Here is a 16,710-nt window from a genome sequence, read left to right as displayed (position 1 = left end):
CCTTTGCTTGAAATCAGCATGGCTGATCTCCTACCTCACCAGATTTAGAGCTCTTTGTTTTCTTTTACATACTTTCCCAGAGAACCCAGGAGTTTTAATACTTTTTAAAACAACTATAACTTTTTAATGTAGGGGAATATTTGACTGAAATGTTGTGTGTTAAAACATATTGCATTTATCTTGGTGTCTTTACTTATGGCAGATGTTAATGGATGTGGTTCAAAAAGGGTTCTGTGGGCAAGTCATTTGAGAAAATGCTGTAATGATTTGTTCCTTAGAGGTTCAGAATGCACATTAAAGAGTCTCTAAATTCTAAGTAAATCTGCTTAACTGTCTAGATCAGAGTTTCGCAAGCTGATTTTGAGCCCAGAACACTTCTGAGAGAAGCCTGGTAATACACAGGTATTGATATACCTGGTACACTGATATTCTTGGATACCAGTTTGAAAAATGCTGATCTTTGAGATTTAGAGGCCTAAATTATAGACACCATTCCTAATAAAATGACTTCACCTGTAGTGGCCAAGTCCCTTGGGATTTAAATAAATAATATGAGAGATATTACTTTCTAAGACACTCAACAATTTGAATATTTGAGTAGAAACATTCAATTGAATTGAAATTTAATTTTGCAGGCTAAAAGCAAACTAGGGACTTTAATGGATATCTCCTAGTTTTCATTCTTTCTCATGTCTAGGGGTGAGTCTGTGTTATTCCTCCTAAAACTATATTAAGTAATTTTCACAAATTTTACTGAAAACTACGAGAAACAGGAAAATTAGTGATTTGTAGACAATGACCAGAGACTGTCTATCTGGTATGTACACCCTTCACCAAGTGGCATTTAAGGACCCTCATGTGCTGTGCAGATAATGTTCCAGAAACTTTCCATGAATAGGGAGCAATGCAATTTCAAAAGCAAAATAAGGTTAATCTTTGTATTCTGAACATCAGAATTTTCTCCACTGGGATTAAATTAAATTAATAAAATAAACAGCAGCACAACAAAACTGCTCTCAGCCAATTAGGTATAAACTTGGTTAAATGTGGCTTTTTGGCCAATATTTTTACTTCTGGCTGTGGGTTGGGGGATGTTGTCTAGTTGAACAGCACTGTAGACTCACAGTCAGATTTCTAAGTAAAGACCAGCAGGATAAATTGGTAGTATGTGCAGGGTCAGACAGCTGGACCACTGTTTTCATTGGGTGGGGCTGGAAAGAAGGGGGCCACACTGACTCTGGGTGATGGTGATGAGATGCCGCCCCCTTTTCTGGTCCTTCAAATGAACTCACTCATATTTAAAGCAATGTTACCAGCCAGTAAGGGGGTATTTCTGTTTGTCGGTTTTGTTTTGCTGAATATATGAGTAGAAAAAAGTAGCATGAAATTAAAAATAAACAGAGGTTTTATTTAAAGATCAGAGGCTTCAGGGCACCAGGATTTTAAGAGGTGGGGCAGCTGCCACACTGACAGGAGGGTCTGTCCTCCTTTTCGGGAGGAAAACTGGCATCAGAAAGAGATCTCTAAAGGCCAGTTTCTTGGAGACAAGGACTTCTCCTTTTTAGAGGTCACTAGAAGCACTCCTGACCTGGGGTACATGCTCTTCTCAATTTCATGTGGTTTGAGAGAGCTTTTGGCCCGATGTTTTGACAATACCTCTGAAACTTGATAAGTAGTTCATATTCTCTCTTTTTGAAAAGCTTTGCAAGTTAAAAGTTCTCATTTTTCTTTTATAGATTGCCTTAAATCTTTTTTTAAATTCATAGACTAGAAATATATCTTTCTTAATATTTAAGAATTGCCTTAGCCCTGCTTACTGTATATCTTGAGCTAATTAGAAATTAGATCATTACCAAGGAGTGAAACATTTTACTGTTTAAAATATAAAAATTTTGAAATTTTCTCGACTGCACTGAGGTTTTCTTGAGTGTACAGATTTTATTGGCTATACCCCAAAATTTAACTCTGTGAGAAGGTTCACTAAAGAAAATTTTATTTTTTCTTTTAATTCTGGAAGATTTCAAAATGTATACAAGAGTAGAGAATAACAAGTACCCATCACCTAGCTTCAACTGTAATCAACATTTTGCCAGTCTTATTTTGTCTAACTTTAATTTTTAAATTTTATTTGCCTATTTTAAAACAAGTACAAGATATGTCATCTATAGATCCATTATTATACATCTCTAACAGTTGAGGGCTTTTTAAAAAATAAATTTTATTTATTTATTTATTTATTTTTGGCTGCGTTGGGTCTTCGTTGCTGCATGCAGGCTTTCTCTAGTTGCGGCAAGCGGGGGCTACTCTTCCTTGCGGTGGGCGTGCTTCTCATTGTGGTGGCTTCTCTTGTTGCGGAGCATGGGCTCTAGACGCGTGGACTTCAGTAGTTGTGGCACAAGGGCTCAGTAGTTGTGGCTCGCAGGCTCTAGAGCGCAGGCTCAGTAGTTGAGGTGCACGGGCTTAATTGCTCTGCGGCAGGTGGGATCTTCCCGGACCAGGGCTCGAACCCACGTCCCCTGCATTGGCAGGCAGATTCTTAACCACTGCGCCACCAGGGAAGTCCCCAGTTGAGGGCTTTATAAAAACCTAACCACGTTATTGTCACACTTTATAGAATTAACAATAATTTTTTAGAATCTTGAAATCTTAAAAAAAATCATTTTAACAACTGATGTTTTCATACGGTTTTATTTCTGCATCTCAGAGGAGACGTGCCCTTGTGGTAGAGAGGTTTCATATCAAGACACAGCATCTTAAGGCTAACTTGTTGGAAAGCATGGCTGTGTAGGGGAAGGCATAGAGGGATTAAAGAATTCAATCCAGTTTGCTCACAACAGTTAGGGCTGTTGCCCCTCTAAAATTCTTATAAATACGGACTGCTGATGGAATCATCAGTTTCTGCATTTAGCCTCTTATTTTCAGCCTATTTCTAGAAATTTTTAAATACATTGGAAAATGCTTTGTGTGCCTGTGTTTAAATAAAAGGGGGAATGAAATACTTTCACCATGGTCCTAGTGTTTGCTGTTTGGACAGCATGGCTCTGGAGTGAATATACTGTTTGGAGCTGTGGCTATTGAACAGAGTGAGTCTTCAGCCATAAGGATGGTCAGCTTTTTGGTTGGTGTTGATGGATGGGCTCACTCACAGCTCCCACACAGCTCTGGGTGTGGAGGTGTGGATGTGTGGTATGTCATTTACAGCCCCATCCCCACAGCAGCATAAGTTGCTTTTGCTACCTGAGGGTCAAACCAAGCAGGAATCCTAGGCAGAAAAGGCTACCTCTCTCCAGCCATTGTTTTCTCTTCTTGTGACCAAGCAAGGTACAGCCATTTTACTGTAGGGCTGCCTGAGTCTTGCGCTACAACCCCGTTCAAGTGCCCGTGAGCGGGTATAGTGAGATGCGGTCCCTGTACACAGATGTCTCATTTTGTTGGATTCCTTATCGTCTCACATCTAATGCTGCCTCCTTCCAAACCCTCCTTGTGGGGGGAGTCGGGGGGAATAAATCAGGAGTTTGGGATTAACATACACACGCTACCAACAAGGACCTACTGTATAGCACAGGGCATTCTTCTCAATATTCCGTGATAACCTATATGAGAAAAGAATCTGAAAAAGCTGTATGAGAAAAGAATCTGAAAACTGAATCACTTTGCTGTACACCTGAAACTAACACAACATTGTAAATCAGCTATACTCCAATAAAATTAAAAAAGAAAGAAAGAAAGAAACCCACTTTAACACAAACATGAGGACAATTTTTAAAAGGCACCCTTAGTGCGATATAAGGGCTGGAAAAATACTGGAGTACAACCTTTGCCTTGATTTGATCAAGTGGACAGACATAAAATGGCTTCTAAGTGCTTTTCCATTTAGAGAGAGAACTTTCCCAAATATTATTTCATTTGAATCTCAACCAGCCTGAAAATAGAGATGGTATTAGTTTCAATTTATAATTGGGAAAATGAGCTCAGAGATAAGGTTCCATGGCTGACAGGAGCTTGACTGTGCTCTGTCTGCTGTTTCCCCTGTACCTTCTAGGGTTAAGAAAAGAAAAACGAAAAGAAAAAACTCAGGTGGCTCCCCTCCATTTAGACCTTTGTATAAACTACCTTGCTCCTCTTCTCCCACCCAGACCATTAGAAAATTAGAAGAATTAGGAGTCTTCACACCAGGTGTTCTGTTGGGTGCAGAGCTTGGAGGCAACAGGAAGGAAGTCTTGGAGGTTTCATTTTAGAGGGGAAATGGGCACAGGACAATTCATTCCCATTAGATCGCAGTTGTTGAGCAAATGGTAGAACAAAAACTGCCAAAATTTATGTTAATAGTTGACTTATTAGCCACTTAACACGTGTGGGGTGATGCTGCAGATATTCATTACGGTAGGTAAAAATGAATTCTTATCCCAGTTTACAGAAAAAGAGAGGAGGCTGTGAGAAGCTAAATAACGTTCCCAAGGCCGAAGATCAAGTAGATGGCAGATCAGACCCTGCTCTCCCGGCCACCTCCTGTTTGCTGACCTGGAATTACCAAGTTTCAGCCTATGACAATTATAAAATACCAGATTTGAAGTATTTCATCTTGCCCCAGAGCACCCAGCCCTCTGCTCTGCTTCTGAGCCCACCATATCATCCACGGTTGAGGAGTGAATATGGCTTAGTTTGTATGAAAAGGCTCCTGAAATATGATCTCAATGTCAAGTTCCTATCTTAAAGCAGTTCTCTTTTCCCATGAAAATTCATGTGACTGGCAATCGGTAAAGCAAAATTTTCTTAACTGTCTCCCAGCCGTACTAACAATAAACAAACTAAGACAGAATAACTTGTGAAGGAAAAGCTTCTCTCCCACCACCCAGTTATAAAAGTAATCAGGTGTATTAGACAAGGAACAGAACACAGAAAAGTAGAAAAACAAAGGATATGAAAAATTCATAGTTCCCTCCCCGATGATTATTTGGTATACTGTGATATTAACAATTTGGTAATATTGTTATCACCATATATTTAGCTATTTGGGGTATGTTCTTATATATGTTTGTAATCATATTGTATCTATAACTGTTTAGTTTGCTTTTTAAATTTAATATTACAACATAAAATACATCTCTACACTATTACATGCGCTTTGTTGGTACCATTTTTAAAAATTAATTAATTAATTTATTTATTGGCTGCGTTGGGTCTTTGTTGCTGCGCGCGGGCTTTCTCTAGTTGCAGAGAGCGGGGGCTACTCTTCATTGCAGTGCCCAGGCTTCTCATTGCAGTGGCTTCTCTTGTTGCGGAGCACGGGCTCTAGGTGCACGGACTTCAGTAGTTGTGACTCGCAGGCTCAGTAGTTGTGGCGCATGGGCTTAGTTGCTCGGCAGCATGTGGGATCTTCCCGGACCAGGGCTTGAACCCGTGTCCCCTGCACTGGCAGGCGGATTCTTAACCACTGCACCACCAGGGAAGTCCCTGAAGAGTCTTCTTTATAAGTTCTGACATGGGATTTAAAATCATTTCCAGATTATCTTTTTTATTCTCATCATTTGTGCATGCGTCCTCCTTATATTGACAAGGTTCTGGTTCCTTCCTGGTTACAGCCATGTAATGGTTCTGCTTCTTGGGTTTTGCTGTTATCGTTGGGACCAGTTGCACTGCTCAGAGCCTCATCTGCTATGTGGACTGCAGGGCTCTGGCCTCTCCCGCCTGTGCTGGTCCTCCAGTGAGATGGTGGAGCCGGGAGCTTCACTCCTGTGGAGGAAATGGTTCGCAGGCTCGCCTCCTTTTCCCCCAGCATCCTGACACATGTCAAGAGCTCACCCGTTTTGTTCATGGTTTAGCATGTTCATTAAAGAGCTTGATACCCCTACAGCTTACTCTGCAAAGGGGTTCGGAGCAAGTTGTGGGCCGTCCTGTGGAGAAGGAAAGGGGACAGAGACATCGGGTGGCTTTTCTGCCATGCCTCAGCTACCATTTTGATGTTTTCTGTTGTTGTTCTTAGAGGAATGAGAGGACAACACTGTTGCTGGAAGCATTCGAGATTTGTTTTTAAAGCTTGTTTAGTTGTAATGTGGTAGTGCTTTACGGGAATAAACTCTGGCTGACCCACTCAAGGGAGATAAGCTTGAAAACATTTAGGGTTTTGATTTGCTCAAAGGGGGCGTTTACCGTTTTTGAAGCAGAAATCCAGTGGGAAAATAGATTTCCTGGTGCTAGCTGTGTTTCAGTGCAAAAAGCATGCCTTTGAAGTCTAGTTCTCATTTCAAAAGACCTAACTGTTCATAAAAGTAAGAACAAGGTGGATGGATAAAGCTATGTGAGGAAGCTTCAGCATGAACGCGTTTGGAAACTTCAATCCTATACCGCTTTCCTCCCCTCGCATCTCGTCTGGCTCCGGCCCTTCCTACCCCATGTGTCACTGAGTTGTGTCTGTACGTCTTTCAGGGTCTATCTGGGCTTAACTGAAATCCTTGTCTTCTGTGGGCATCTGAGTTACAGAGAAAAGAGAGAAAGACTGAGGACGAGCCAGATGTGTGTTTAGTGACAAAGAAATGCATCCACAATGTACGAAGCAATCAGGTTATAAAAGCATGTATTCTTTTTTTTTAAAATAAATTTATTTATTTTCGGCTGCATTGGTTCTTCGTTGCTGCACGCGGGTTTTCTCTAGTTGCTGCGAGCGGGGGCTACTCTTCGTTGCGGTGCACGGGCTTCTCATTGCAGTGGCTTCTCTTGTTGTGGAGCACGGGCTCTAGGCACGCAGGCTTCAGCAGTTGTGGCACATGGGCTCAGTTGTTGTGGCTCGTGGGCTCTAGAGCGCAGGCTCAGTAGTTGTGGCGCACGGGCTCAGTTGCTCTGCGGCATGTGGTATCTTCCCGCAGGGCTCGAACCCGTGTCCCCTGCACTGGCAGGCAGATTCCTAACCACTGTGCCACCAGGGAAGTCCCCATTTTTGTTTTTTAAAAAAAGAAAGCTTGTGTTCATGTAAACACATAGAAAAGACAGAAAGAACTTAAGCGTTAAGGAACCGTGGGTTAGATTTCTTGGGATTTGAGGTGACTTTAACGTGCTGATAACTCTCAGAAGCACCTGAACCCTCAACAATAGTATGAATTATTTAGATGGTTGGGAATGGGAGAAAAGGAAAACAAAAACACCATAGATTGGGTTGCCCAAAAAGTGAATTATCCATCTACAAGAACACGTGAGATTTTGTAAAAAGCATCTCTAAGTGAAACACAGAATGGTGGACATGTCTGAGTATGGCTGAATGGAATGACATCCCATTGTTGTGTGGAGGGCTGGTGTGTCACGGGCTTTGAATGCTCAAGACATCACTCATGGGTCAGAGCTTGGGCACACTTGCTGGACCCAAGCTATGCATATGATAAAATAAGCTCAAAACTCGGTTTCAGTAATGTTGCTGTCATAAATTGTCGCCAAAGTTAAGTCAGCAAGTGCCTTTCTGAGGTAAATAAAGACAGTTGCCCTGTGGTCACGGGGAATAACTAATCCACAATTCACTTACCACGCTTGACTATAAAGGGGGCTGGCAGGTGATCTCAAAGACTTATTTTATTTTATATCATCTAATGTAATACATCATTGTATACGTGTAACACTTCTAAAAGAGTAGACGAAAATTTGTGCCGTGTCCTATAGATCCCTCAAGTTTAAAGATACTCAATTTGGCTCCTGCTAAAGATGTCTTCGATTTGACAATTCATGAAGAATTGTGAGAAATAGCTCAAGAATTACAGAAACTCTGTAGAACTCTAGACTCTGTAATAAACTTCAGAGTTCTGGGTCCTAAACTAGTAGCACAGTTGACCAACGTTTTTTGACTTGAAATTGAGGTATTAGAATGGCTGTCTTTCATTCCCCTGCTTAGGTTGCCATGCCATGCTATCTGTGTTAAATTTTTTAGGTTTAAGATTCATTGGTTGACCGTGTAGCCCACAATAATATGCATTTCCTGCTTTCCCCCACTAGCTCTTCATCACATTATTAATGAAATCTCAGTCTAACTCGTGCATAAGACTAGTGGATTTAGTTAAAATACTCTTAAACGCTGACATTTTCGCTGATGAGCATTGTGGGGATACCCCCCTGCCCCATCTCCTGTGCTTTCGTCTTTAGGTTTCATTTAAAACTCGCATCTTTCATATTTTGGTAAGAGAAGACTTTAAGTGGAAGTGTAATCTGAGCATCCTTTCTAATACACGGACTCAGCATGGGCATTTTGAAGCCAGCTCTCCCATCTGTAGTGAGAGTATTAGCGTACAGTGACGGTATTTCAGAAGGCAGCTTTTGCAGTTGCAGGGCATCTTTGCTGGGAGCAGGGAACAGCCAGGTGAGATCCATTTCAGCACCGTTTGAGCCTTCTGGATTGATCATCTTGAATTGGATCTACTCCTTCAAGGCTCTGATGGAAGCCTGTGGTTTGGCCAGCATGCTCCATTGGCCTGTAAACGGCATGGAATGATGCTAAACAGAGTGTCCAGCTTTGAGATTACTTTGGCGTGATCGGGTCTGGGTACTATGGGATACTATTTAATGCATTTTGTCATTGTGCGTAGTAACACGTCCTCCAACACTTTTTTGTGTTGCGGAAAAATCTCTGGGGGCTTCCCTGGTGGTCCAGTGGTTAAGACTCTGCATTCCCAATGCAGGGTGCCCGGGTTCCATCCCTGGTCAGGGAACTAGATCCCGTATGCCTCAGCTAAAGATCCTGCATGCCACAACTAAGACCCAGTGCAGCCAAATAAATAAATACTAAAAAAAAAAAAAAAAAAGAAACTATCTGTATATTAAAAAAAAGAAGAAGAAGAAAAAGAAAAATCTCTGGAAGTAGTTGGTGGTGAGCCCTGGCCTTCAGGCCATGGCTGAGCTGTGGGACGCGTGGCCAGCCAGCCTTCCCCTCTGTAATCACTTTGAGTCTCAGTGTCTTCATCTGTAAAATGGAAACACTAGCACCTCGCTAAGTTGGTTTTAAGGAAAATGAGAAATGTATGTGGACCATAAAGCATTGTTGAAATCCTTAGGTTCCTAGCGGTTATTGTACGATTTTTATTTGGCTTAAAACTTTTTATCTATATTCTCAGGATTTAAAAAATTAGGGCATGTCTTAGGAATTCCCTGGCAGTCCAGTGGTTAGGACTCACGCTTTCACTGCTGTGGGCCCGGGTTCAATCCCTGGTTGGGGAACTAAGATCCTGCAAGCCCTGGGGCAGAAAAAAAAACAAACTGGGCATGTCTATATGTCTACTGTTTTTGCATCTGATGATGTCAATTGCACGGGCTATCCTATGGGGACGATTGTAAACCACCGTTTTAGTAATATTTTTAAGGAAAATACAATGACTCATGAACACACATGTTAGGTGTCTCTTCTTTGTTCACCTGGCTCTGGATACACTGGCCTTTGAACCACGGGGCCTTCTCACTTGCCTCCCCTTTACCTTTTGCTCACATACCCCTTGCTGGCATCTTAGATCTCAGCTTTACCTTTACTTCCTCAGAGAAGCCTTCACGACGCCCTGGCCTAGGTCATGGCCCTCTGTTTGTTGTCATTTGCTGTGTGTATTCCTTCTTCGTGACAGTTTCCATAGCTGCAATTCAGTAATTATTTATTTAAATGTCTGCCCTCTTCCCCGAGAAGGACACATTGTCGCTTAGATATATATTCCAGCCAAATATGCATAACTTGTGTCTAATCACAAGGAAACATTATTTTAAAGTAAAAAATATTTTTCTGAGGGCTGTCTGCCTTCCACAGTAGTTTGTAAGCTCAAAGTGTCTGGGACCACACCTGACTTAGTCGTTGTGAAATCTCAAACAGGCCTGGAATGATGGGTGTTGTGTATCAGGCCTGTGCCTGGTTTTTCAGAAGAGTGAACGAATGCATGAATGGTGTGTACCTTTATCCAGATACAGAGTCCTGTCTGCTTGCTCATAGCTCCTTGTATCTTTTGTAAGATAGCTGGATCATTCAGACAAAAAAAAAAAAAAAAAAAGACTTAAATCCTCACTGTCACTAGCCCTCCATTTCTCTGTATTTCTCCTCTAAATGATTTATATTCTCGAACTTACAGTATCGTTTCTAACTTGGTTGTGAAGATTGAAATTAAGTTTACATGGTTCTGTCTTCCCTGTAGCTACTACAGAAGAATGGTCAGCTGTCCACTGTGAACGGCTTAGCCGAGCAAGGAGAGCTCGGCCTCCAGGAGGGAGCCCTGAATGGCCAGGCGGAGGAAGTCACTGTCACAGATGGTAAGTCACCTTGCCGGGGGCTGGGCAGAACCGGGGCTGGAGAACAAACAACACCTGCAACGGATCCCCGCAGGACAATAAAAACAGGCCTGGGTAGAATGGGCACTGTCATCCTACCTGGGGGTGGGTGATGTTGACAACAAAAGCAATCAATTGATTGCAAAAAGAAGTATTTATCTGGCCATTTGCATAGCCCCGTGGGAGCTTATAGTAACGCTTGGGTATCGGAAGTGAAGTTGTTTTTCCTTTTTCTCAGGCATCCTTACCTGAAACTTCATGATCTTTTTGTTGTTGTTGTTATTGTTGCCTTATTCCAACTACTTGTCTGATGTCGAATGTGAATTCTTGTTGGAAATGCTGAAGTCTTGGTTGCTTTCAGAGTCAGTATCTCTCACTCTAGAGTAGCCTACTGGCCTTGCGAAGATTTTTCTGGTAGTGTACATTTCAAGGTGCATACATCTTTGCCCAAACTGTGGTATGCTGCATGTGTTATAGCTCTTGAGCCCAGAGATCCTCAAGAGGTGGTTATTGGAAAGCACATCTGTGACCACGCTATCACTGGTTTGATTTCAGCCCATGGAGGGGTTGGGGACTACACCTGGGGGTCAGAATCAAGCGCCTTGACAAGTAGGTCTCTTGCGAAGGCCACGTGTTGGAGAAGAACCTTCCTCTGTTCCTGTTTCTTGTCTCGTTGTTCCATTTAGTCATAAAGGAATCATTTAACCACTGCTGTTGAAGAGGCTCAGAATGATCATTTTCCATACAGTGAACTCATGCTTACATGTAATGTGAATAAGACAAATGAAGGGAAAGTCTTGTGAAAGGAGACTGGCCATTGCCTCGTTGAGATGAGATTCTTCTAACATGTGGAACCTGTTTCTCCTCGTGTTCAATGCCCCTGTGGAGCTGCTGCAAGCAGGGGGCTGCTTTTGAAGTTGGTGGGAATCCTGATCTTTCTATAGCACCACAGGCACCATATAAAGCTAGAAATACATACAGCCTCACAGAAAGAGGATCTGCACGACCTAGTGCGAGAGTTTCAAATAATTTCTACCAAAGTAATTGGAACGGCCCCAACTCAAATTCCAGAGTCCCACGCTCTGTCCTTCCCATGATAACTTTTGAATCAAATCAAGCCACAGCCGTTTCGGAGCCTTCCATGGATGGGCAAGCCACCGTGCCCCGTGCTTCAGGGAGGATGAAGAAAGCTAAGAAACGATCCATCAGGGGAGACAAGCTAGTCTATGGAAGGCTCCCTAAGATGAAACTAAGGGGGACTTCCCTGGTGGTCCAGTGGTTAAGACTCCAGGCTTCCAATGCAGGGGGCACGGGTTTGATCCCTGGTCGGTTTGATCCCACATGCCGCGTGGCCAAAAAAAAAAAAAAAAAAAAAAGGTTAAGACAAGGCAACATGTTGATTATCTAATGAATTTTGCAAGAGATGAGAGCTGCTCCGAGTTCTGGAGGAGCCCTCGTTTGAGGTCAGGGGGTGGGATAAGGTCTGGGGACTGAGGGGAGGTTAGGTTTAGATTTGTTGGGACAGGGGCTGCCAGCCGAAGGGAGGAGAATAAGAACAGCCAACACTTCACAAGCTTTTATTATGGGTCCTGGAACTGTGCCTTTTGTGCAGTATGGCCTCTAGCAGTAACCCTGTGAGACAGGTCCTATCTCGATTCAAACCCAGATCAGCAGCTTTCCAAGCACGAGCTCTCACCCGCTGTGCGGGGCACGTCCACAGGCTTGCCCACTGGGATGGCATCGTCTGAGCAAGGGGTAGAATGAAAACCCAGAAGGGAAAATGCGCTGGGTCGGAGGGCTCTTCTGAAAGGCGAGTGGCTTCAGAAAGTATTTTGGCAATGTGGGATCACTGAAATATGCCCCCAAGGGAGTGTCGGGCCAGGCCTTTTTATCAGATCTGGTGTGGAGTGTTGATAAGAGAAGGGAGGGGCTTCAGTCGATGCCCTTGTTTCCATACAATCCTAGGTAGCGTGGAAATCCTGTCTAATCTGTGGCCTGTTTACTGGAGATCCACTGGCTATCTTCGTTTAGTCCAGATGTAGTTTCTTTCACTTTTCAGCCATGTGTTTAAACACTGATTTTTACGGAAAGTGACTCTGTTCCCACCCTGTGATTATTCCATTGTCTCCCTGAGCCTACCATGGCCTTGGGGGTCTGAGCAAATACTGATGCCTCTCGCAGGAAGAGTGGTAATTAATATACCTTGTCCTTCACAAGATCCTGAAAAGGCCTGGGGGCCTAGAAAGGACCCCCATGTGGCCCAGGGCTGCAGAGACCACCTTCCAGAGGCATTTCCGGAGGCTCTGCCTTTGGGCTGAGCTTTTACTGTTTTAAGCAGAACTGTTATTGCTTTGGCTTGTTGTTAGGGTGTCTCTGAGGCAGCCTGGTATACTTGTTTTTATTATTTTTTCTTTTCCTATTTTGTCTGCCTAGCAATGCAAATGCAGAAAATTCTTTATGTTAAAGTATTAAACAGTATTTTTTCATGCTTTTCTTTTGACATAGGTGATAACCTGTGGTTAGATTTTATGTATTTCTAGGAATCCATGTTCTACATGGCAGCTTACTGTAACGTAAATGAAGGCATAATTTGGTATGTAATGCTTATTTGTCGGATTTGGTGGGCCTTTGTTTCTACTCTTGCCCACTTCAGTAAGGAAAGCTCTGAGCCATCCTGGTCCCTGGGAGGATTGGCCAGCAGTGGAATTTGGTCCTGCCATAGGTGGATTGTTGGATGGGAGAAAACTACAAATGAGGGGCATTCCTGCTCGAGGGCTTTTAATTTAAAGTGACAGACAATATTTAGACAAATGTAGAATGCAAAATATTCTTCTACCTTGACTTGCTCTCTTTCTGAAACCATAAATACTGGTAATTCAGAACCAATCCTCTTCCTATAGTGAAAATGAAATCCTATTTCCTTGTAAACTTTCTTTAAATGACAGAAAAAGGGACCTGCTTATTAAATATTTTCAAAACTATGCAGTAGGGTTCAGATATATATATACGCACACACACACACACATATATATCTCTATATATAGATATATATATATACACACACGTGTGTGTGTGTGTGTGTGTTTTGGAGGGAGCTTGAAGATCATATAATTTCAGGGGCCATCTTTTAGAGAGTATACAGTCAGGCATGAAAACAAATATTTATTAAAATGAAAAAAAAAAGAATTCACAACAAATTACTTTAGCCTTGGAGTTAGTCCCTTTTTTCTGAGTTCTTTTTAGGCGATTTATCATTTATCACAATTCTTATACAGAAATACAGCCTTTTCCCAACCAGAGAGTTCTATCCAGCCATGCCATGCCTAGCATTCACAGGGGCTGCACAAGTGCCATTAGTTTTGTGGAAAATCTGCTTCTGCTGATTTTAATCTCTTCTGCTGGAAAGATGGAAAAAAAAAGACCCCTCCCAACCCAGATTATCGTTTGTTCTATAGTCTATCGTTTATATGGTTTTCTATGAGTTTCTATGGGTGCCTGAACAAGAATGATTTTTAAAACATTATATCTCAGTCCGGGTCCAACTTTAGATTTCAAATTTTTGCAAATTAAAACTTTTAGATTTTTCTTTTTTTGATTCAGTCTTAGTATCTGTTGGGCAGATTATTTTCTTTCCAAACAGATGGGGAAATTAAGTATTACAAAATCAAAAAACATAAGACCTCTTTTTTTTTAATTAATTTATTTGTTTATTTTTGGCTGCTTTGGGTCTTCGTTGCTGCACGTGGGCTTTCTCTAGTTGCGGCGAGCTGGGGCTACTCTTCATTTTGGTGCGTGGGCTTCTCATTGAGGTGACTTCTCTTGTTGTGGAGCATGGACTCTAGGAGCACGGCCTTCAGTAGTTGTGGCATGCAGGCTCAGTAGTTGTGGTGCACGGGCTTAGTTGCTCTGTGGCATGTGGCATCTTCCTGGACCAGGGCTTGAACCCGTGTCCCTTGCATTGGCAGGTGGATTCTTAACCACCGCGCCACCAGGGAAGTCCCGAGACATCTTTATTTTGATAATAACGTATTTGTTAAAGTGCCTACTGAACTCATTGCCATATACGAGTTAATCGTGTGACTGTGATCTTAGTACATTTGAATATATCATTTACAAGGCAGTTATTTTTGGGGTTCTTTGAGATTTGTCTTTCTGCAGAGTAGCTACAGCAAACATTGTAAAGCTTGTGAATGTTATGTTTTCTCCATCCTTCACAGGTCACATTTGCTTGTGTGAAACAAACACACAATGGTGGTCGTCTCCTTGGTTTTTGAATTTTTGTCCACATATGCCTTATACTATTTGCATACCCTGAGTGAGGGCATTTACACCAGCAGCTGCAGCTGGGAGCTCTGCCCTTGGCATTTGCTACTCGGGGGTCAGCCGCAAGCATCAGCCAGCAAAGCGGGGCAACAGGCTTTGCTCTGCTGAGCAGCATGGTGAGGCGGCTGCTTAAGGAACTACGCACGTGAATCACTGCACGTGGTTTCTCTGACCTGGGAGGCGAGCCTGGAAAACATCCTCTCACCCCCAAGAAAAAATAGCCCCCGCGCCAAAAAAATCTTGTCACTTAAAGCGGAAGTCTTTAAGAGAGTGTGTTCCTTATCCTTCTCAAGGTTCTACTCTTCTACGTCCTGATATTTTCCCTGCAGATACAGTAACAAAAATGGAGGAGCCGTTGCTCAGTTATCTAGAAGCTGAATCTGCAGCACTGTGGAGAATTTCATGTTTCTAACGGTGCTGAATGTCACTGTCTTGGCCTTTATTGTATTTGCTGTTTGAACCTGGCAGCTTCTGGTGTACAGTGCCTTTGGGATATGGGAAGGCCGGAGATTACTGCCAAGCGATCACAGCCCTCCCCGTGGATCTTGTTACCTTACAGAAAATCCATTCGGGAGTTACAAGTTGTTCTTCTTTGCTTTTTGATCATTTAATAACTTTATGTGAAGAATGAGTACCCCAAGTGCTGCTCTAGGTTTCTGTTAAAAGATGACCCTCCGAAATACTTGTTTTTCTGTGATACAGTTTTCCCAACTGGGAAGAAATGTTTTTATGAGTCAATCCCTTTTCTCCTTCAATTTGTGACATAATTGGTACCTTGTTAGTATTCTCATGAAGACATGTGTGCTGCACAAATACTACCCTCCATGCCTCCTTTATTTTTCTCTACATCAGTTGTCAACATCTGGCGTTTAGTATGCCTGTCTCTTCCCTCCCACCTCTGCTAAAATATAAGAACCATGAGAGCAGACATTTCGTGGGATGGGGGGTCGGGGTGGGATCTATATGTTTCAGTGTTGAATCCCCTGAGCCTAGAACAGTGTCTGACACATAGTAAGTGCTCAAAAAAATATTTGAGTAAGTGAAGGCACAGTTTTAAGTTAGAGTTAACAATATTACATTTTCACTCATATGGGAGAGGAGGATCTGTTTGCTTTTCCCTTTATATCAATTCATTCCCTATGTAAATACCAGAGCTTTCTAGATGTATCCAAGGCTCCTTTTCCTTTGTTGCATCAGCACTGACAAAGCTGGTACTTTTCAGTGCCGGGCTCTCACAGTGCCCACCATTGGTTATCCAGGTGTTGTTGCCTGGAAACATGAAATCAGACCCTGACCTGCCTGCAACTAAATAAGAACGCCCAGTGATGCTATCAAATATGAGGGCTGGATAGACAGAGAGGGGTCTCCCTTCCAACCCTTTGGTACTTCAAATACAATATTAATACATGACATTTTCTCAAGCTGTATCCTGTTTTGTAATGTTTTGAAACACTCACAAAATAGGCCTTGAACTTAGGCAAAAGTCCTACAGTCTGCACTTTCTGGGAACTGGTTTTAATTCAGTCCTCTGCTCCACAGCAATATTTTTAGCATGCCTCTCTGAAATTAGTTATGTCATTGACAAATTTCTGGTACAAATACTCTACTGCTTTCATCTTTAAAGAAACACAGATTTATTTTTCAGTAACTAACATCCAAGCTGTATAGAGCTTTTTTCCCTCTGAAGTCTATTTAAGTCTGACAGTGCAATGAACCTTTACTTTTGTTCTAACTTGAAAATTTGGGGTGGGCTGGGTGAAGGAAGGAGTAAGACTTCTATCCATCCTCCCTCCGTTTTGTAATCAGTTCATTCCAGGAGAGTAAAACACAGGCGAGACTGCTTTTCTCAGTGTTTTTCTGTGTGACCTTGAATACATCCCTTTATCTCATTGAGCAGCAGTTTTCATCTGTAAAATGAACATCCTCGTCCATCTCTGAAATTCTGTGACTGAGTCCCATCAGCAGTACTGGTAATATAGGCATTACAAAGCCAATGATGGATTAACTGTTGAAGATATGCAAGTGACTTTAGGCAGGTGGGAATCTACTTGGCAATTTCATTATGCCTTTTTATAAAAACACTTTTATGTTTTTTCTTTTTAGTTTGATCTTAAA

General features: G+C 42.3%; 1 protein-coding gene across 1 annotated transcript in view; it reads left to right on the top strand.

Moving 5' to 3' along the window:
- The window catches only part of AKAP12 (A-kinase anchoring protein 12), a 97,201-nt gene that overhangs the window by 44,129 nt on the left and 36,362 nt on the right, over window positions 1-16,710 (top strand). Inside the window, exon 2 of the mRNA XM_061206776.1 lies at window positions 10,140-10,254. Within this exon, the coding sequence (XP_061062759.1) occupies window positions 10,140-10,254 (115 nt within the window). The remainder of the gene's footprint in view (window positions 1-10,139; window positions 10,255-16,710) is intronic.

This window comes from Eubalaena glacialis, chromosome 12, assembly GCF_028564815.1.
Source record: "Eubalaena glacialis isolate mEubGla1 chromosome 12, mEubGla1.1.hap2.+ XY, whole genome shotgun sequence".
NCBI lineage: Eukaryota > Metazoa > Chordata > Mammalia > Artiodactyla > Balaenidae > Eubalaena > Eubalaena glacialis.
The sequence above is the reverse complement of the archived record's forward strand: the minus strand, read 5'-3'. Positions and strand labels throughout refer to the sequence as shown.